General features: G+C 37.5%; 1 protein-coding gene across 1 annotated transcript in view; it reads right to left on the bottom strand.

Moving 5' to 3' along the window:
* Nucleotides 1-23,530, bottom strand: part of dnah10 (dynein axonemal heavy chain 10) — a 394,370-nt gene that overhangs the window by 31,907 nt on the left and 338,933 nt on the right. The window contains exons 67-74 of the mRNA XM_076271417.1: nucleotides 10,094-10,248; nucleotides 9,815-9,998; nucleotides 6,978-7,178; nucleotides 3,277-3,486; nucleotides 3,098-3,193; nucleotides 2,821-2,992; nucleotides 2,566-2,697; nucleotides 1,030-1,241 (exon numbers count right to left, since the gene is read on the bottom strand). Coding sequence (XP_076127532.1) covers nucleotides 1,030-1,241; nucleotides 2,566-2,697; nucleotides 2,821-2,992; nucleotides 3,098-3,193; nucleotides 3,277-3,486; nucleotides 6,978-7,178; nucleotides 9,815-9,998; nucleotides 10,094-10,248 — 1,362 coding nt within the window. The remainder of the gene's footprint in view (nucleotides 1-1,029; nucleotides 1,242-2,565; nucleotides 2,698-2,820; nucleotides 2,993-3,097; nucleotides 3,194-3,276; nucleotides 3,487-6,977; nucleotides 7,179-9,814; nucleotides 9,999-10,093; nucleotides 10,249-23,530) is intronic.

The following is a 23,530-nucleotide window of genomic DNA, read 5'->3' as shown; positions in this document are numbered from 1 at the left end:
CTCCAATTCAAGTTCTCTCTTTCTCTCCAAACACTCTCAAAATGCAGAGAATCAGGGCAGACGCACAATGTAGTTGCAGTTGCTTTTTAAATAATCCTGCCGACGTAACCTCCCCTGCTGGCTGCCGCTCACATTGCAATTTAACAATAAGTAGCCTAAAACTAGAGGTTATTATGGCCCGTCCAGTTTCACTTCACATATAATATATTGTATTGATGTAGCCTTTCTTCTCAGTGTTTCCTCTTCATTTAGCGGCTGCTTCAGAATTAGGGGAGACGCACAATATTGGACGCATAGTAATGTCCTCCGCTGGCTGCAAAAAATTGCAGTTTAACAATAAACTGCAATTCTAATCCGAGGTACCTGTCTAGTTTTATTCCATAAATATATTGTTTTTATAGACGTTAGTGGCATGCGCCATCAAGAGCTTCCATGTACTATGCATGTTTGTCAAAATCGCAAAAACTACAGTACAATTTTCGCACAACTTGGTGGAAAGGTGTAGCACATGCTAAAGAAAACCCATTCATTTCTGGAGCTGATCGTATTGAAAGTATTTCCCATATCGTAGCCTATTAGCTCGCTCGCAACAACAGCAAAAATGAAACATGGAGAGTGGATGTCTCCGCGGAGACACCGCTGTTACATTAGATGCACAGTCAATAGCGATTCGACGCAGGAAAAAAGCAACGACTGGTAGTAACAAAGGTAAATTGGATTAAAGCAAAACTTGGGCAAAACATTTTGTATGCACTTGCAAGATAGCGTAGTAATGTGAATCGCGGACTATAGCCTAACCAAAGAAAGTAAAGGAGATTTGCACCAAATAAAGGCAGTGTTGTGGGTTGTGTTTGTACAACATGTCAACTTAATTTCTGTCATAAACGAAGTAAGCTAAGCGTTTTCTCCATTGTCAACGTGAACTACTGTACCGGTATGTTCAAGCAGTGACATGTGGTTTCATGCATCTCTCAATACCAAAATATCCTGAGGCAATGTTGATAGCAGTGGTCGACTGCTCTTCCTTACCCTTTGCAGTTCAGCCAGTGAGCGGCTCATACGGGCAATGAGCTTGTTAAAGCGCTCCAACTCCTGCAACAGCACCACTGTAGTGGGAGACACCTCTAGGCCAAATTTTTTGCGTATCACATCCATGTCAAACACTGAAGGCAGCTTGTTTTGAATGTCCCGTGCCACCTGGCCAATATACTCATCACGACTAATGCCGCCTCCAGAATCACCTTAAGAAAGAGCAGAAATTGTAGTTCATGTGAGATTTGCGGGGGACACTCCTGTTAGATACCAGACCTACACATAAATCAGTTTTCAGATAATCCTTTCAACTCTCAAATACGTATACTGTAATTTCCTGACTATTTAACAGGGTTTACACATTGATTTTGCAACATTTCTTTAGCTATGAGGTTACACATGAGCTTTTCTTTTCATATTCTATTTTCTAATCCACAATCTGATTCATTAAAAATAAATGTTTAATAAACTGCACTTAATACTCAGATATGGTCAACACACTTTTTAAAATCTAATTTGCCTACAGTTTATTCATAATGTGGCTAGGGAACTCAGGAAATGACTCAAAAGAAACACGTCAATTTCTATACAAATACAATCTTATCGATCAAAATAGAATTAAGTAATATGTGATGAGAGTGGAGTTGATGAAGGATCCCCATGGAAGAGATTTGTCTGTAGCAATGAATACTATAACTCTGAAGGCAAGTTGAAAGAGACTGAATTAATGAATTAGCTAATTAACTAATTAACTAATTTCTGTGGTCACAGTGTTCCATACATGTTCATCACAGATCTAAAACTGTTTAAAAACAGCACAGATATTTTTCGACCCTGAGGGGAAAAGACTAATTTAGGAAATAAGAATGTTTAGGTTACTGTCACTGCACATAAGCAAAATGATAATAAAGGACTTAGCAAAGGTGTATCAGTGTGGGGAGAGTATTTGCTGCACCTGCTATGCCATTTTAGTTAATCTAATTAGCATTGCGATCAAGCAGCCAAAAAGACTACCAATGAGTAGGTCCTGTAGGTCCTGTATACAATGGAAACACAAGGACTGAAAGGGCTGAAGAGTCTGATGTCCTGTACCTGTACCTGGTTAGGGGGCCGATTACCTGCAGTGGAAACTCGCCTAAAGTGTACACCATCAAAAAGACCACTCTATAGAACAAATATGACCCTGCCTTTTGCTCTAATTGTTTTTGCAACTGGAAAAATAGGTAGGTAGGTAGATTAAGTCACCACCCAGCACTCCAGCATCAAACCTAGTCAGTAGCTTGCTCAGCGTCCCTACACATAAAAAGAAGCACCAACAACGTAGTTAACGAACCCGTTGATTAATCCGTTAATGTAGTCTACCACTACCACTCTGCCTACCACTCCGGCTGTAAACAAATGGTGATGTGACATTGTGGTGAAAAACCCCAATAGCAAAATATACAGAATAGCTCTGTCCAGTATGTGGTCCTATTATGGTTCGCTTAAACCTTTAGAACTCCTTAGAAACACTTTGTGGTATACCAAATGTACCAGTTTGGGGCTGCAGTTCTATCAGGTGAGTCCACATGTCTCTTGCAGCCTGGGAATAGTATCCAATCTCTGCATTAGGATGAAGTCCAAACACTTCAGGGGTGTTTGCCAATGGTAGAGTTTCAATCTCACCTAACCCAACCCCCAGAAAAGTACATGTTATAATGACCGTTACTAATTAATTTTAAAATATCTAGCATAAACATACACTATGAAAATTGTTTGTGCAGAACACACAAATACTATTCCACATACCCACATAGTTATCCTTTGGTCCATCTTGAGGTATCTTATAGTCCACATTCTTATTGTGGAAAAAGTGGAAAGGCTGAAACTTGTCAAAGATGAAATCTCCAAGATATTCATCCGTGTACACTTTAAGAATCCTGCGGTCAAAGCTGTCGATAGCTCTTCCTCCATACATTACCTAAGAAAGCAGCATACATCAAAAGTTCAAAAGTTACTGTTCAAATATGAATGTACTTTTCCTGAATTTCACTTGACTCTGAGGACAAGGCTATCATAAACTAACCTCTCCTATAAGATATTTAAGACTGCCCCATGGAATCTTGATGTCTCCTTGGATGTGGGCTTTTGTCAAGTATGTATTAAGAATCTCCGTGCACACCTAAGGAGAAAAGAATAGGAATACGGTTATGAATTACAGCTCAGGTTGCTATGCCATGCGTGATAAAAACAGAATTCCCTCACCAGAAAGTCCGACTCATTGAAGTCATAGGACACGTTCCATCCAATCTTTCCATACTTGCGGCGTTCCTGCACAACGGCATGGAAAAAGGCCAGCACATACACCAAGCTACGGAATGCTGGATGTTCACAACTTTGCAAAGTGTCATTAGGGATCTTAAAGTAGGTGGCACGCATGTTCAGCTTCAGACCATTGGGTGGCTCGGTCACAACCTTTGAAAATGAAAATACAACCATGTTTTCAATACAACTGCATAGATAAGACACTGGATTCCTGCTAAACCATGAATCAAACATCCATTTCTAACAATTAAACTGCCCTTTGCTACTTCCAAATAATTTAACTTGAACTGTATGTATGCAACTGTTACACTGGTGTAAGTGGTATCAAAGCTCTCCCCCAACCTGCTCCACCTCCATCACCTCACCCCTCTTCACCTCCTTTACCCACCCACCCATTCAACACTTGTCAAGTACATTTATAAAAAATACAATTTTTTGTAACAGTGTGTGATTTAATTCACTTATCAAACAGTGTTTAAATGTAATTTGTTATAAATCTCAAGTAAAAATGAATTAACTTTTAATATTAAAAATTAAATAGATTTTTTAATTGAGGCCATTTGAAATAATTTGCTTAAACTTCAAACCTTGAAAATTGATGGCATGGAGTAAGTATTTCAGGTTAAAGAGAATTGATTATTTACATGGAATGAATGAAGATAGGTCATATTTTTAAATTGGGCCAATAAAAAAAAAATGGTTTGTCCCAACTTAAGAAAACAGTTTGCATAGAAGTTTAAACTGAATGGTTCTTAAATGCGGAGTAAATGTCGAATAGCTTGTGATCGATTACTTAAAGGAACCGTATGTAAGAAATGTATTTCAATGAATCATAAAATGGCCCTGATATGTCACTAGACATTAAGAAATCATGTTCATTTCAAATACTTATATCACTGACAACGGTAGTCCGGTCAGGACATTGTCATTTAAAAAGTGAACTTGCAGCCCTCAACTGATGTTGATGTTGTGTTTTGTCATGTCATGTTGTGTTTTGGCCTGATGTGCCACCCTCCACCTATCTACTAATTACAAAGTCAGTAGTGTTTCGGCATCCGGGTTGGCAACCTCGAGTCAGGGGGGAGGGGGAGGGGTACAGTAATTTGAAAGTGACTGCAGCACCAGTTTTGGCCACAATCTATGGTTCCTTTAAATTTCTTTACATTGAACCAATAATTTACTTTTGACAGTGTGTTTCTGCCATGTGAGTCCTGCCTAGTCCCTTTGTAGTCCTTGGGACAGATTATCCGTTCGCATGGCTTCTCATACCACTGCTATGCAGACGACACACAGCTCTATCTGTCCTTTCCACCTGATGACCCCTTGGTTTCAGCACGGATCTCGGATTGCCTCTCAGACATAGCTACATGGATGAAGGCACACCACCTCCAGCTGAACCTCTCAAAGACTGAACTGCTGGTCCTCCCAGCTAAACCTACCATACACCACGACAGCAACATCAAATTTGACTCCCTGTCTGGTTCACCTACCAGGACTGCAAGAAATCTAGGAGTTGTTCTCGACAACCAACTAAACTTCTCAGATCATGTTGCCTCAGTCGCCCGGTCATGCCGTTTCGCACTCTACAACATACGGAAAATCAGGACTTACTTGACTCAAGATGCTACCCAACTTCTGGTTCAGGCAATAGTCATCTCACGACTCGACTACTGCAACGCCCTCCTGACAGGTCTCCCAGCCTGCGCAGTGAAACCACTTTAGATGATCCAGAACGCGGCGGCGCGCCTGGTCTACAACCAACCCAAAAGGGCACATGTTACCCCGCTGCTCATCCAGCTACACTGGCTACAGTACCTATGGCGGCCCGCATCAAATTCAAAGCTCTAACGCTTGCCTACAAAGTAGTCTCCGGTTCTGCTCCCACCTACTTGAATGCCCTCATACAGACATACGCTACCTCCAGACCGCTGCGCTCCTCAGACGAACGACGTCTAGCTCTACCACAGGTACGCTCAAGCCAATCCAAACTTTTCTCATCTGTTGTTCCTCATAGCAACGCTTACAACAAGTCTTGATGATCCTAGCACTCACCAGCCGTCTTAAACTGACACGTAACTGTTAAAAACAGCACTCACTGATGCACTTATTCTTACTGTAGTCTAATGTTTTTTAAATTGTCCTAAAATTGTTGAGAATTGCTCTAAAACTTAAACTGTTTACCATGTTGTTAGTCGCTTTGGCTAAAAATGCGTCAGCCAAATGTAATGTAATGTAATGTAGTGCTGCCTGTGTATTTCTCTGCCTCCCTGTATACAAACCTCTGCCATTTTTGCCCTTTTGGATGTCTGACTGAACCCTACCCGTGTTGTGATTTTTTACATTTTTTGACAGGAGTTACCTTTTCTGTTGCCTACAGAGTGATTCCTGGCTGCCTGCATTGTGTTTGTCTGCTTTTGGGTCAATAGTCTTTATCTGGCCTCATTGGCCCTGACAGTAGGTTCACCTTTTGAGGGGAGTGGTCTGCCTCTGAAGAGGAGATCCACACCTGTGTTCTGAGCTACAGGCAAGTGCATTGTGTGTAGTGATAGTACATATTTGTGTGTTCACAACAGTAGTCTCCTTTAGCCACTGTGACCATATTGTCCATCCTGACCAGAAGGTGATGGCCGGCCAATTGAGTTTCAAAGTGCTTCAGTATAGAAATACACCGTAGAGCTCTAGTACATTTATGTAGAGGCATCTCATCGAGACCATCCATACACCTCTGGCAGTGTGTCCCTCATATACGTGGAGAGAGGCATCTGTGATCATAACACATCTGTGGTTCACCCTCTCCATGGGCAAAACTGTGCACAGCGGGTTCAATTTATTTGGCCCACAGATGAATATATGTCAAGTTATAGCTTGCTGAATATGGTATTAAATTTAAAAAAAAATAGCAACTTTGAAGAAACTAGAATATAAGACATGTTTTCAGTTATTTCACACTTTTTTTTAAAAAAGTACATAATTCCACATGTGTTCATTAATAGTTTTGATGAATCTACAATGTAAACAGTTATGAAAATAAAGGTAACGCATTGAATGAGAAGGTGTGTCCAAACTTTTGGCCTGTACTGTAGGTTAATTAAGTAAATGTATAGGCTATGTATTTTTAAACATTTAATTCAAAATAAATATTAATCAACACCAACATCCACAACAAAATATATATTTTTAAATTTCATCTATTTATCCTTCACCTCAAATGAATCAAAATGATATGCTCTCCAACTTCCTGTCTTTTATATTGTTCCTGGATGAATTTAAATTTCTCTGACATTAAGGCAACCATTAAAGATTCTTTAGAACACTCAAATCATAGATACAGGCAGTCTTGTGCACTTTTTAAGCTGATACAGGCATGACTCGATGACTGCAGATTGAAAAAACGAAATAACTAAAGATAAGAGGTCTGAGGACACAGCCATGCGTTTAGGAATTGCTTCTGTAACAGAAATATAGGATTTTGCCTATTTAACCCTAACCCTAAAAATTACACATTGCATTTGCCTTAGCACCTTTACTATCAGGCTTGGTTAGGGGTAGTGCTGTTTTTAGACCACTACTGGATTAAATGAGTTGTGGTAGGCAGCAATGACATTAGCAATAATGATAATTAGCAAGAATGATTTGTCTACCTTAAGGGACTTTTGCAAAATGCCAATGGGGAAGTTCTTAATTGGGTCAGTGGTAAGCCAGAGACGAAAATCAGGATGGGGTTTACTGATCCTCTCCAGAGATTTCTCCAGATCCTTGAGCCACTTCACCAGCAAGTGGCAGTTTTGAAGCATAAGCCACTGGCCACGTGATACAGCTGTCTCAAGCAACTGCAGTGCAACCTAAAGGACAGACATGAAAAATGAGCAACACTAACAAAGCCGTTTTTGTTTCATTTTCATTTTTGCAATCAAAAGTTACTGTAATTTCCAGACTATTAACCACAGTTTATAAATTGATTTTGCAAAATGTCATCAGCTATGTGGTTAACACATGGGAATACATTTTCTAAGAAGTTATAGTACTAGGTATTCCATATCCCGATTTCAGTTATCCACATTCATCACCACTGAAAATACAATACATAATAGATTATTAAAATATTAATTTAAAAATATAACCACAAGCAGCAACTATCGGGGTCCAAGCAGTTAAGACCAGGGAGATCCTTGTTGCATTTTGCAGAAATTATGGCTGTAAGCCACAGTGGCAACTGCAGGTCACAGCCTTAGACCTTTGGGCACAGAGATTATAGAATTGTGAGAACTGAGCACGAGTCAAGGCACCACCATGGCCTATAAACCGCAGTGGCACAGCAGGTCTTACAGATTTTTGAGTGCAGATCTTGGCAACACAGGCAGTGCCCTAGAATCGAACGGATCGGAACTTCTACATTAAAGGCAGTGATGCTATAACCTGACTCTCGCCAGATGAATTTCGTTCCGCCTAGCTCCGCCTAGCTCCACTCACATCCATCTGGGATCGCTTCCGTTCAGAGTGATTTCGGCACCAGATGGTTGATTTTATGGTAGAGCCAATCAGGACGCGGGGCGGGAGTTTCATAGATGTGACGTAGTGTAGAAGTGACTGTGAGACTGTTCTCAGCGTCACGGGTTGGCTTCGATGTGAGTGGTTGAAGTAGCACGTCAATAGATGACGGACAAATGGCTTATCCAATCATATTGCAAGGATTTTTGATAAGGCCCAGCCTTCTGAAACACCTCTCCAATGGATCGATCCCAGATGGATGAGTGGAGCTAGGCGGAACAAAATTCATCTGGCGAGAGTCAGGTTAGTGATGCTAACCACTGCGCCACAATGCCCACAATGTTAGGGCTGGCTGGGTGTGTACCGTATTTTCCGGAATATAAGTCGCTCCGGAGTATAAGTCGCATCAGCCAAAAAATGCGTTATGAACAGGAAAAAAACATTTATAAGTCGCACCGGACTATAATCGCATTATTTAGAAATGTATTTCACAAAATCCAAAAACAGACAGAGACTATGTAACTGGACTATTGAGGCCAAAAAGATTAATGTTATTGAAGACCAATGAGTGAAGGCAGCCAAGAGAAGGGCCAGAAGGTAATTGTAAAGCAATTTAGGCTAAAAAAGATTCACTGAAAGAAAATGCTGATGTGGTACACCAAAATTTAGCTAAAATGTTGAGAATACAATGCAATCAAGCATTTTGGGCAATGTGGAGTCACAAACTGGCAGCAGATTAAATGCTCACGACAGAGAAAAGGATGCAGTTTTAAAACGACATGACCAAAGCTGAGGCAAGCAGGTGATATTTAGACATTTATTTCACAAAATCCAAGACCAAGAACAGACAGACTATGTACCTGGACACATAGAGGCCAAAATATTGAGAATTCTAGCGGGAATGTTAATGAAGACGAAGGAGTGAATAGTGGCAAGCTGGTAAGCCGAAGGCTGCCAACGAGGGCCCGACGCTAATTGTAAAGCAATTTACAAAATATTTACTGAACAGAAATGCTGCTGTGGTACATTCAAATTTAGCTAAAAATCTGGAGAATGCAATGCAATCAAGCATTTTGGACGATATATATTGGCACAAGCTGGCAGCAGAGCAAATTCTTGGCAGGCCACCTCAGAGAGAGCGTGAGAAAAAAAAAATGTGCATTTAAAATCAGGCCCTAAATTTCAGCGCGGGATTGCAGGTATTGTGCATACAGTAAGTTAAGTAATGAGCATAATAATAAAAGTCCCGCAACTCTAACCATCATAATACGAGAAATTCCCGCACACATTTTACAGCGCTGTCTAATAACGTTAATGCAGAGACACACGCGCGCAGGACCACTTTGCGGGTGCCTCTCTCTCTCTCTCTCAGCAGGATTTGTCACCGCTGAAGTCTAGGTGCTTCTACATCAACCACTATCGACAGGAAAGGAAAACAAAAGTTTAGCGATCAGGAACTGTCAGGAATTTTGCAAACACAGAAGCATGACAGCATATATAACGCAAGAGAACATGGATGTGTTCTCCATTTTAGGAATGTTACAATCGATTGCGGACGTGAACATACAGTAACAGATAGTAACAGATAGTAGGCTTACTTTCACTTTCTATTGTGCGCATTCATTATGTGAAAGAAAATTTGTAGCAAAACAGTGATCAAATATTACGTATATGGCAGTGAGTTTTGTATAATAATCCCATAATAATAACAATAAATAAAATAGGATTCCAGCACCTTCACTGCTTGGACCCCTAACATACATAGACAATTGCACATCAAGTATCCAGCATTTGCAGTTACTGTTAATTTCCAATGCCATCCAAGGCCTCCTAGTAAGAGTAAGAGAGTTGACACATTTCACTGGTCTTGATAGGCTACCCCCAAGTGTTTGTGAACGATACAAATACATAATTACAGTCAGCCAAACATTCCGTCGCAACAATAAGTAGTTGTTTGTTTATTTAACAGAGTAATTTTGTTATACAGTACCTTCTCTTGGCCTTGCCCCATGGCAAGAAACTTTAGCTTACTGCCCCCAAAACCTGATCGCTCAGCCAGCTTCATTAGATCACTGGCTGGTTCAGATCCCGGGCTGAGAATAAACACTATGGGCGAGTTGGGGGAGCTCTGTTCATATATGGCTTCAAAACTGATTACAGGGGGCTGTACATACCTGGTTGTAAAGACAGGCAGGAATATTTATGGTGTGAATATTTTTGACAATGTGTATTATCTGTTTATTTGCTTGAGTATAATCACTTTCCTTACTTTTCTCCCATAGTAACAGTGACATAGTCACTAACTGCACGGTAGACACGGTCTAAACGAAAGCATCGCAGAAGAAGAAGCTTCTGGAAGGGTGCCAAAATGTTGTTGTAAGTCATTGGATAGGGAGCCTGCTCCAGGTTATCCAAATCACACCACTGTGGTGAAAAAAAAAGCAAGTAGGTTAGGGAATTCCATACACACACACACACACACAAACATACACACAGTTAGGAACAAAAATATTCATACCCCTGGCAAATGTTGATTTAATGTTGGTTTTCTCTTGACCAATATATTTGTTTTGACTGAAAATGTCACTGCCACATGCCAAAAGGTTTGAGACATAGTGGTGGAAACATGGGATCAGAAAAATCAGCGTTTTCATCTTTTATAACATTTGTATGAAAAATGGCATGTTCAAAATGTTTCATATCCAAGTCAAAATGATTTTTTGACCAATCGCATTTTTTTGCACCGATGGCGGCTATCTTCTATACAAATCCTATGAAGTTCAGTGTTCACAGTATAAGTATATGTATAAGTATACTCTTTTGATCCCGTGAGGGAAATTTGGTCTCTGCATTTATCCCAATCCGTGAATTAGTGAAACACACTCAGCACACAGTGTACAGTGAGGTGAAGCACACACTAATCCCGGCGCAGTAAGCTGCCTGCATCAACAGCGGCACTCGGGAAGCAGTGAGGGGTTAGGTGCCTTGCTCAAGAGCACTTCAGCCGTGCCTACTGGTCGGGGTTCGAACCGGCAACCCTCCGGTTACAAGTCCGAAGTTCTGACCAATAGGCCACGCCTGCCCCACCCACCCAGATTATCCCAACATGATATAGAAATGATCCATATCCATATCTATTCTGCTCTTAAAAGGTTACTGCCAAGGGCGCGGGAAGGGGGGTGCTGAGGGTGCTGCAGCTAACTAACTAACATTTTCTAGCAGTTTTATTAAACATGCTAACTATGCTAACAATATTAGCATGCTAACTATGTTAACCATGTTACTTAGCTAACTTAGCTAATAATTTTAGCTAACCTAGCTAATCATTTTAACAGTTTTGCTAAAAATGCTAACTAGCATGTTAACTATGCTAACCATGTTACTTAGTTAACCTTGCTAATCATTTTTAGCAGTTTTGCTAAAAATGCTAACTAGCATGCTAACATGTTAGCATGCTAACTACGCTAACCATGTTACTTAGCTAACTTAGCTAATCATTTTTAGCAGTTTTGCTAAAAATGCTAACTAACATGCTAACCATGTGACTTAGCTAACTTAGCTAATAATTTTTAGTAATTTTGCTTAAAATGTTAACTAGCATGTTAACATGCTAGCATGCTAACTTGCTAGCATGCTAACTTGCTAGCATGCTAACTATGTTAACCATGTGACTTAGCTAATCATTTTTAGCAGTTTTGCTTAAAATGCTAACTAGCATGCTAACATGCTAGCATGCTAACTATGCTAACCATGTGACTTAGCTAACTTAGCTAATCATTTTTAGTAATTTTGCTAAAAATGTTAACTAGCATGCTAACATGCTAGCATGCTAGCATGCTAACTATGCTAACCATGCTAACTAGCTACAGTGGGTTGGAGTCATAGTTGATGACAAGTAACAGTTACAATGGCTAAACAGTTAAAAAGTTTAGTAGTTTAAAGGGTTAAATTGTTTAACAGTGAAATATTGTAGTGAGGACTTTTATTTTGAAACAGTTTTTGGCAGAGGAAGCAGTTTAACAGGATGTGTAGTCTTAATAGGGCCAGTTTGTATGCTTAACGCCTGAGACTGGCAGTTGAGATTCAGGTGGCCTGAACACCATAGGATTCTAATTGCTTAATGGCCGTATTATGATGTCATAATCGGCGATGTTAAGTCTATGGGGATTTTTTAAAAGTTTTTCTTTAATAGTTTAAAAAGTATAAAAGTTTCAAAGTTGAAAAGATATAGCAACCCGATCTGTTTGAAGACCTACGTTACAAAGTTTGAATGAAGTTTCTAAGTTAAACTGTTCAAGAGAAATTGCGTCTAGAAAAAGTGGTAAGCGGAATAATAATAATAACTAGAAAAGCATTTCCTGAAGGAAATACAGTGCATGAAAATGCAAAAATATGATGAGTTCATATGGTTAAATTATTTGCTTGGTAGATAAGGTTTACTATAGTTGAAATGACTGAACAGTTAAATAGGTTGATAATTGAAATGGTTAAATTATTTAGGCAGATAGTTGACGATAACTAACAGTTGGAATGGCTCCAATGTTTGCTAGCAGTTATGTTAACTATGTTAACAAAGATAATAATGCTAACCAAGTAACCATGCTAACTAGCATGTTAACAATATTAAAATGTTAACTATGCTAACCATATGACTTAGCTAACCTAGCTAATCATTTTTATTAGTTTTGCTAAAAATGCTAACTAGCATGTTAACATGCTAACTATGCTATGTGACTTAGCTAACTTAGCTAATCATTTTTAGCAGTTTTATAAAAAATGCTAACTAGCATGCTAACATGCTAGCATGCTAACTATGCTAACCATGTGACTTAGCTAACTTAGCTAATCATTTTTAGCAGTTTTGTTAAAAATGCTAACTAGCATGCTAACATGCTAGCATGCTAACTATGCTAACCATGTGACGTAGCTAACTTAGCTAATAATTTTTTGCAGTTTTGTAAAAAATGCTAACTAGCATGCTAACATGCTAGCATGCTAACTATGCTAACCGTGTGACTTAGCTAACTTACCTAATCATTTTTAGGAGTTTTGCAAAAAATGCTAACTAGCATGCTAACATGCTAACTATGCTAACCATTTGACTTAGCTAACTTAGCTAATCATTTTTAGCAGTTTTGCTAAAAATGCTAACTAGCATGCTAACATGCTAGCATGTTAACATGCTAACTATGTTAACCATGCTAACTAGCTACAGTGGGTAGGAGTCATAGTTGATGACAAGTAACAGTTACAATGGCTGAACAGTTAAAAAGTTCAGTAGTTTAAAGGGTTAAATTGTTTAACAGTGAAATATTGTAGTGAGGACTTTTATTTTGAAACAGTTTTTGGCAGAGGAAGCAGTTGAACAGGATGTGTAGTCTTAATAGGGCCAGTTTGTATGCTTTAAAGCCTGAGACTGGCAGTTGAGATTCAGGTGGCCTGAACACCATAGGATTCTAATTGCTTAATGGCCGTATTATGATGTCATAATCGGCGATGTTAAGTCTATGGGGATTTTTTAAAAGTTTTTCTTTAATAGTTTAAAAAGTATAAAAGTTTCAAAGTTGAAAAGATATAGCAACCCGATCTGTTTGAAGACCTACGTTACAAAGTTTGAATGAAGTTTCTAAGTTAAACTGTTCAAGAGAAATTGCGTCTAGAAAAAGTGGTAAGCGGAATAATAATAATAACTAGAAAAGCATTTCCTGAAGGAAATACAGTGCATGAAAATGCAAAAATATGATGAGTTCATATGGTTAAATTATTTGCTTGGTAGATAAGGTTTACTATAGTTGAAATGACTGAACAGTTAAATAGGTTGATAATTGAAATGGTTAAATTATTTAGGCAGATAGTTGACGATAACTAACAGTTGGAATGGCTCCAATGTTTGCTAGCAGTTATGTTAACTATGTTAACAAAGATAATAATGCTAACCAAGTAACCATGCTAACTAGCATGTTAACAATATTAAAATGTTAACTATGCTAACCATATGACTTAGCTAACCTAGCTAATCATTTTTATTAGTTTTGCTAAAAATGCTAACTAGCATGTTAACATGCTAACTATGCTATGTGACTTAGCTAACTTAGCTAATCATTTTTAGCAGTTTTATAAAAAATGCTAACTAGCATGCTAACATGCTAGCATGCTAACTATGCTAACCATGTGACTTAGCTAACTTAGCTAATCATTTTTAGCAGTTTTGTTAAAAATGCTAACTAGCATGCTAACATGCTAGCATGCTAACTATGCTAACCATGTGACGTAGCTAACTTAGCTAATAATTTTTTGCAGTTTTGTAAAAAATGCTAACTAGCATGCTAACATGCTAGCATGCTAACTATGCTAACCGTGTGACTTAGCTAACTTACCTAATCATTTTTAGGAGTTTTGCAAAAAATGCTAACTAGCATGCTAACATGCTAACTATGCTAACCATTTGACTTAGCTAACTTAGCTAATCATTTTTAGCAGTTTTGCTAAAAATGCTAACTAGCATGCTAACATGCTAGCATGTTAACATGCTAACTATGTTAACCATGCTAACTAGCTACAGTGGGTAGGAGTCATAGTTGATGACAAGTAACAGTTACAATGGCTGAACAGTTAAAAAGTTCAGTAGTTTAAAGGGTTAAATTGTTTAACAGTGAAATATTGTAGTGAGGACTTTTATTTTGAAACAGTTTTTGGCAGAGGAAGCAGTTGAACAGGATGTGTAGTCTTAATAGGGCCAGTTTGTATGCTTTAAAGCCTGAGACTGGCAGTTGATGCAGGTGGCCCGAACACCTGCCATAGGATTCTAATTGCTTAACGGCTCTATTGTGATGTCATCAGCCCATGTTAAGTCTATGGGGAAATTTTGATTCGTTTTTAATTAATAGTTTAAAAAGTATAAAAGTTACAAAGATGAAAAATACATAGCACCCATGTCCTAAGTAAGACCTACGTAACATAGTTTGAATGAAGTTTCTACGTTAAACGGTTGAAGCTGCATTAAGTGCGTTAGAAGAAGAATAATAATACTAGAAAAGCATTTCCTGAAGGAAATACAGTGCATGAAAATGCAAAAAATATGATGTAAAATATCATACAGAGTAAAAACAAACTATATTGGTTGCTAGGTAGATGAGGTTTAATATAGTTGGAGTGACTGAACAGATAAATAGGTGGATAGTTTATATGGTTAAATGATTTGCTTGGTAGATAAGGTTTAATATAGTTGGAATGATTGAACGGTTAAATAGGTGGATAATACTTAACTTAGTTAACTTAGCTAATGTTTTCATTTTTAGTAGTTATGCTAACTAGCATGTTAGCATGCTAACTATGTTAACCATGTTACTTAGCTAACTTAGCTAATAATTTTTAGTAGTTTTGCTAAAAATGCTAAATAGCATGCTAACCATGTGACTTAGCTAACTTAGCTAATCATTTTTAACAGTTTTGTGAAAAATGCTAACTAGCATGCTAACTAGCATGCTAACATGCTAGCATGCTAACTATGCTAACCATGTGACTTAGCTAACTTAGCTAATCATTTTTAATAGTTTTGTAAAAAATGCTAACTAGCATGCTAACATGTTAGCATGCTAACTATGCTAACCATGTGACTTAGCTAACTTAGCTAATCATTTTTAGCAGTTTTGTAAAAAATGCTGACTAGCATGCTAACATGTTAGCATGCTAACTATGCTAACCATGTGACTTAGCTAACTTAGCTAATCATTTTTAGCAGTTTTGCAAAAAATGCTAACTAGCATGCTAACATGCTAACTATGCTAACCATGCTAACTAGCTACAGTGGGTAGGAGTCATAGTTGATGACAAGTAACAGTTACAATGGCTGAACAGTTAAAAAGTATAGTAGTTTAAAGGGTTAAATTGTTTAACAGTGAAATATTGTAGTGAGGACTTTTATTTTGAAACAGTTTTTGGCAGAGGAAGCAGTTGAACAGGATGTGTAGTCTTAATAGGGCCAGTTTGTATGCTTAAAGCCTGAGAATGGCAGTTGGTCCAGGTGGCCCGAACACCTGCCATAGGATTCTAATTGCTTAACTGCCGTATTGTGATGTCATAATCATAATGTTAAGTCAATGGGGAAATTTTGATTAGTTTTTAATTAATAGTTTAAAAAGTATAAAAGTTACAAAGTTGAAAAATACAAAGCTCACATGTCCTAAGTAAGACCTACGTAACATAGTTTGAATGAAGTTTCTACGTTAAACGGTTGAAGCTGCATTAAGTGCGTTAGAAGAAGAATAATAATAACTAGAAAAGCATTTCCTGAAGGAAATACAGTGCATGAAAATGCAAAAATATGATGAGTTCATATGGTTAAATTATTTGCTTGGTAGATAAGGTTTAATATAGTTGGAATGACTAAACAGTTAAATAGGTTGATAATTGAAATGGTTAAATTATTTAGGCAGATAGTTGACGATAACTAAGAGTTGGAATGGCTCCAATGTTTTCTAATAGTTATGCTAACTATGTTAACAAAGATAATAATGCTAACCAAGTTACTATGCTAACTAGCATGTTACCAATGTTAAAATGTTAACTATGCTAATCATATGACTTAGCTAACCTAGCTAATCATTTTATTAGTTATGATAACTATGTTAATTAACATGTTAACTATGCTAACCATGTGACTTAGCTAACTTAGCTAATCATTTTTAGCAGTTTTGCAAAAAATGCTAACTAGCATGCTAAAATGCTAACTATGCTAACCATGTGACTTAGCTAACTTAGCTAATCATTTTTAGCAGTTTTGTAAAAAATGCTAACTAGCATGCTAACATGCTAACTATGCTAACCATGCTAACTAGCTACAGTGGGTAGGAGTCATAGTTGATGACAAGTAACAGTTACAATGGCTGAACAGTTAAAAAGTTCAGTAGTTTAAAGGGTTAAATTGTTTAACAGTGAAATATTGTAGTGAGGACTTTTATTTTGAAACAGTTTTTGGCAGAGGAAGCAGTTGGACAGGATGTGTAGTCTTAATAGGGCCAGTTTGTATGCTTAAAGCCTGAGACTGGCAGTTGATCCAGGTGGCCCGAACACCTGCCATAGGATTCTAATTGCTTAACGGCTCTATTGTGATGTCATAATCATAATGTTAAGTCAATGGGGAAATTTTGATAGTTTTTAATTAACCCATAGCATTTACACCCCTATTTTGAGTTTTTCCTCGAAATTGCACACCGCCTACTTAAAATGGCCCTGTTGCCACATACTTTGACTTACAATCAAGTGCCTGACCTCTTTGGAAAGCTAAGGCCTTGTAGAATTTTTTGGTACCAATAGATTGACTGTGTGATGAACTATCAGAGAGTGGCAAAGGGTAGAATGATAGTTTTTTTTATAGGCGGTTATGTACATCTCTAGAAATGACCACATTCTGCCCTCTTGGTCACTTATTTTCTCTTGAAAACACCACTGAGGCCCACTACCAGGTCTTGTGAATCTGTATGTCAAAGTAGATCCTTATAGGATGAAGTATGACTGTGTGGGACCCATATTTGTGTGGGCATACACATGCGTTTTGCTAAGTGTCCATTTGGAGACTCCAAAAGGACCTTTGGTTACCCAAAACTAAAACTCTTCCTATACAAGAACCCCTTTATGTAGAACCATGATCTTGGTGTCAAATGAAAGGTTACACTCTCTGTGTCATGTTGCTTGTACCATGAGTGCTTTGCAGTGGTTGTGCCATGAGTCCAGAGAGGCATTATCTGACCTGAAACTCTTACTTTTGCTCCTACGCCTTTGAGATTTCCATGAAAAAAGGACAAACAAGGTAATGCAGTGAACATTTGTATTATAAAATGAAACAAAGGTAAAAAATAACAATACCCTGGCAAACGAAACATCAAATGATTCACATTCAATGCAATAGAAATGTATTTATGTTGGCAACCACGGTCAACAAAATGGAACGTGTTATGAACAACTGAAATAGTCTCGGCCACCGGCTCCTCTTCCTCAGACACAGGATCCTCAGCTCTTGTTTTTTTGCTTGGCGGGGCCCAGTCTTCATCACCGTCACTGAAACAATTGTACAGGTGGAAGTTAGGCTCAGACCCACTAAAGTATATGAAAACCCTTCCCAACAACTTATACAAATGATATAAATGTGTGTACTCAGGTCACACCTCCCCCTGCTCTCTCTTTTACACACACACACACACACACACACACACACAAACACACACACACACTGCATTCTCACCTAACTTCCCTCCCCCCCAGGTACCAGAACACTGTTCACACTATGAAACAAAGCTAAATGAAAAACTATGCACTAAACATTACAAAAACAAACTAAACTGTATCTGTAACTGTATATGGATATAAGTAGTCTACTCACAGCTCAAAATCAGGGTCCTTCCCAGCTAAAAAGTTCTGCTCCTCCTCGGAGTCGCATTCCGAGAAATTGCGTTCTTCTCCTTCATCGATGTCCTCCAGATCTTCAATGTCCTCGGGTTCTTCGACATGTTTCGTCTTTTTTTGTCTCTTTGGCATGTTTTACGAACAAAAACCTTCAAAAACATGTCTCTTGCTTGTTTAGTAACAAACTTCCAAACCACTGCTTCGGAATCTGGTTACGCATGGGCTATGCGCCTTGAGTTTAGCCGACAGGGAAGTAGAATGTGACGATGTGTCACATGTCTAAAGAAAGCTCTCCTCATTGGCTACACGGACATCTAGGTCCCATCTCATTGGCTCACTCAGACACAGCGCTATGGCCATTCAAAGACTGGGTGTCAGATTCATCGCTTACGTGACTCATTGGCTTTGATGGCATCTATCTCGACTCTCATTGGTCCTACAGACATGTAATGGGTATCGATGGAATCAGAAGAGCCTCGTGAACACGCGGAGTACCGTGAATCCAGCGACAATAATGGAAGTAGAACCGAAATATCTGGATTTCCGCGAAAACTAAGATTTTACTTCGCTTCTTTTCGTATGTATCTGTTTTGTTTGTACTGGCGTGTACAACTACTCAATATATTGGCAATAAAACAATGTAGATATTTTACATCTATGGATTCTTACGAAAATTTCAAGACCAAGCATGCTGGGCTAACTTATTGGTACGGCCATACAGACAAGTGACAAAGTATGAACGCAGCAACTTTGGGGGGTGGTGGAGGGGGGTATTCTGATATGTTATATATCGGGATAAACTTATATTTTACACACGAAATATATGTTAATTCATGGAAAGCTTTACATATATCGATTCTTGAGTTTCTCAGCTTTAAAATGGTATATAGCATGACTATGGTAGTTCATGATAAGGTGCAAAAAAATGCATGGGGGTTGTTGGGGGGAGGTGGGGGGCACTGTATTTTCCCGAATACGGGTCACCCGTAGTGTACTGGGTTAATAGTTTAAAAAGTATAAAAGTTACAAAGTTGAAAAATACATAGCCCAATTGTCCTAACTAAGACCTACGTAACAAAGTTTGAATGAAGTTTCTACGTTTAACGGTTGAAGCTGCATTAAACGCGTTAGAAGAAGAAAAATAAGAACTAGAAAAGCATTTCCTGAAGGAAATACAGTGCATGAAAATGCAAAAATAGCATGCTAATAATGTTAAAATGCTAACAATGTTAACCATGAGACTTAGCTTACCTAGCTAATCATTTTTAGTAGTTTTGCAAAAAATGCTAACTAGCATGCTAACATGCTAGCATGCTAACTATGTGACTTAGCTAACTTAGCTAATCATTTTTAACAGTTTTGCAAAAAATGCTAACTAGCATGCTAACATGCTAGCATGTTAACTATGCTAACCATGTGACTTAGCTAACTTATCTAATCATTTTTAGCAGTTTTGCAAAAAATGCTAACTAGCATGCTAACATGCTAGCATGCTAACTATGCTAACCATGTGACTTAGCTTACTTAGCTAATAATTTTTAGCAGTTTTGTAAAAAATGCTAACTAGCATGCTAACATGCTAGCATGCTAACTATGCTAACCATGTGACTTAGCTAACTTAGCTAATCATTTTTAGCAATTTTGTAAAAAATGCTAACTAGCATGCTAACATGCTAGCATGCTAACTATGCTAACCATGTGACTTAGCTAACTTAGCTAATCATTTTTAGCAGTTTTGCAAAAAATGCTAACTAGCATGCTAACATGCTAGCATGCTAACATGCTAACTATGCTAACCATGCTAACTAGCTACAGTGGGTAGGAGTCATAGTTGATGACAAGTAACAGTTACAATGGCTGAACAGTTAAAAAGTTCAGTAGTTTAAAGGGTTAAATTGTTTAACAGTGAAATATTGTAGTGAGGACTTTTATTTTGAAACAGTTTTTGGCAGAGGAAGCAGTTGAACAGGATGTGTAGTCTTAATAGGGCCAGTTTGTATGCTTAAAGCCTGAGACTGGCAGTTGAAACAGGTGGCCCGAACACCTGCCATAGGATTCTAATTGCTTAACGGCCGTATTGTGATGTCATAATCATAATGTTAAGTCAATGGGGAAATTTTGATTAGTTTTTAATTAATAGTTTAAAAAGTATAAAAGTTACAAAGTTGAAAAATACAAAGCTCACATGTCCTAAGTAAGACCTACGTAACATAGTTTGAATGAAGTTTCTACGTTAAACGGTTGAAGCTGCATTAGCTGCGTTAGAAGAATAATAATAATAATAATAATAACTAGAAAAGCATTTCCTGAAGGAAATACAGTGCATGAAAATGCAAAAAATATGATGTAAAATATCATACAGCGTAAAAACAAACTATATTGGTTGCTAGGTAGATGAGGTTTAATATAGTTGGAGTGACTGAACAGTTAAATAGGTGGATAGTTTATATGGTTAAATGATTTGCTTGGTAGATAAGGTTTAATATAGTTGGAATGATTGAACGGTTAAATAGGTGGATAATACTTAACTTAGTTAACTTAGCTAATGTTTTCATTTTTAGTAGTTATGCTAACTAGCATGTTAGCAATGCTAACATGCTAACTATGTTAACCATGTGACTTAGCTAACCTAGCTAATCATTTTCAGCAGTTTTGCTAACTAGCATACTAACATGCTAGCATGCTAACCATTTTACTTAGCTAACTTAGCTAATCATTTTTAATAGTTTTGCTAAAAATGCTAACTAGCATGCTAACATGCTAGCATGCTAACTATGCTAACCATGTGGCTTAGCTAACTTAGCTAATCGTTTTTAGCAGTTTTGCTAAAAATGCTAATTAGCATGCTAACATGCTAACTATGCTAACCATGTGACTTAGCTAACTTAGCTAATCATTTTTAGCAGTTTTGCAAAAAATGCTAACTAGCATGTTAACATGTTAGCATGCTAACTATGCTAACCATGTGACTTAGCTAACTTAGCTAATCATTTTTAGCAGTTTTATAAAAAATGCTAACTAGCATGCTAACATGTTAGCATGCTAACTATGCTAAACATGTGACTTAGCTAACTTAGCTAATCATTTTTAGCAGTTTTGGAAAAAATGCTAACTAGCATGTTAACATGCTAGCATGCTAACTATGCTAACCATGTGACTTAGCTAACTTAGCTAATTATTTTTAGCAGTTTTGTAAAAAATGCTAACTAGCATGCTAACATGCTAACTATGCTAACCATGTGACTTAGCTAACTTAGCTAATTATTTTTAGCAGTTTTGTAAAAAATGCTAACTAGCATGCTAACATGTTAGCATGCTAACTATGCTAAACATGTGACTTAGCTAACTTAGCTAATCATTTTTAGCAGTTTTATAAAAAATGCTAACTAGCATGCTAACATGCTAGCATGCTAACTATGCTAACCATGCTAACTAGCTACAGTGGGTAGGAGTCATAGTTGATGACAAGTAACAGTTACAATGGCTGAACAGTTAAAAAGTTCAGTAGTTTAAAGGGTTAAATTGTTTAACAGTGAAATATTGTAGTGAGGACTTTTATTTTGAAACAGTTTTTGGCAGAGGAAGCAGTTGGACAGGATGTGTAGTCTTAATAGGGCCAGTTTGTATGCTTAAAGCCTGAGACTGGCAGTTGATGCAGCTGGCCCGAACACCTGCCATAGGATTCTAATTGCTTAACGGCCGTATTGTGATGTCATAATCATAATGTTAAGTCAATGGGGAAATTTTGATTAGTTTTTAATTAATAGTTTAAAAAGTATAAAAGTTACAAAGTTGAAAAATACAAAGCTCACATGTCCTAAGTAAGACCTACGTAACATAGTTTGAATGAAGTTTCTACGTTAAACGGTTGAAGCTGCATTAAGTGCGTTAGAAGAAGAATAATAATAATAACTAGAAAAGCATTTCCTGAAGGAAATACAGTGCATGAAAATGCAAAAAATATGATGTAAAATATCATACAGAGTAAAAACAAACTATATTAGTTGCTAGGTAGATGAGGTTTAATATAGTTGGAGTGACTGAACAGTTAAATAGGTGGATAGTTTATATGGTTAAATGATTTGCTTGGAAGATAAGGTTTAATATAGTTGGAATGATTGAACGGTTAAATAGGTGGACAATACTTAACTTAGTTAACTTAGCTAATGCATTTTTAGTAGTTAGCAATGCTAACATGCTAACTATGTTAACCATGTGACTTAGCTAATCTAGCTAATCATTTTTAGCAGTTTTGCTAACTATGCTAACTAGCATGCTAACATGTTAACATGCTAACTATGCTAACCATGTGACTTAGCTAACTTAGCTAATCATTTTTAGCAGTTTTGTAAAAAATGCTAACTAGCATGCTAACATGCTAGCATGCTAACTATGCTAACCATGTGACTTAGCTAATCATTTTTAGCAGTTTTGTAAAAAATGCTAACTAGCATGCTAACATGCTAGCATGCTAACTATGCTAACCATGTGACTTAGCTAACTTAGCTAATCATTTTTAGCAGTTTTGTAAAAAATGCTAACTAGCATGCTAACATGCTAGCATGCTAACTATGCTAACCATGTGACTTAGCTAACTTAGCTAATCATTTTTAGCAGTTTTGTAAAAAATGCTAACTAGCATGCTAACATGTTAGCATGCTAACTATGCTAACCATGTGACTTAGCTAACTTAGCTAATCATTTTTAGCAGTTTTGTAAAAAATGCTAACTAGCATGCTAACATGCTAGCATGCTAACTATGCTAACCATGCTAACTAGCTACAGTGGGTAGGAGTCATAGTTGATGACAAGTAACAGTTACAATGGCTGAACAGTTAAAAAGTTCAGTAGTTTAAAGGGTTAAATTGTTTAACAGTGAAATATTGTAGTGAGGACTTTTATTTTGAAACGGTTTTTGGCAGAGGAAGCAGTTGGACAGGATGTGTAGTCTTAATAGGGCCAGTTTGTATGCTTAAAGCCTGAGACTGGCAGTTGAAACAGGTGGCCCGAACACCTGCCGTAGGATTCTAATTGTTTAACGGCCGTATTGTGATGTCATAATCATAATGTTAAGTCAATGGGGAAATTTTGATTCGTTTTTAATTAATAGTTTAAAAAGTATAAAAGTTACAAAGTTGAAAAATACAAAGCTCACATGTCCTAAGTAAGACCTACGTAACATAGTTTGAATGAAGTTTCTACGTTAAACGGTTGAAGCTGCATTAAGTGCGTTAGAAGAAGAATAATAACTAGAAAAGCATTTCCTGAAGGAAATACAGTGCATGAAAATGCAAAAAATATGATG

The sequence above is a fragment of the Alosa pseudoharengus genome, unplaced genomic scaffold, assembly GCF_046254945.1.
Source record: "Alosa pseudoharengus isolate Yale_2024_CS ecotype anadromous, Long Island Sound unplaced genomic scaffold, YU_APseudo_1.1 YU_APseudo_1.1_scf_6, whole genome shotgun sequence".
In the NCBI taxonomy this organism is placed as follows: domain Eukaryota; kingdom Metazoa; phylum Chordata; class Actinopteri; order Clupeiformes; family Clupeidae; genus Alosa; species Alosa pseudoharengus.
This window is presented reverse-complemented; position numbering and strand designations above follow the sequence as displayed.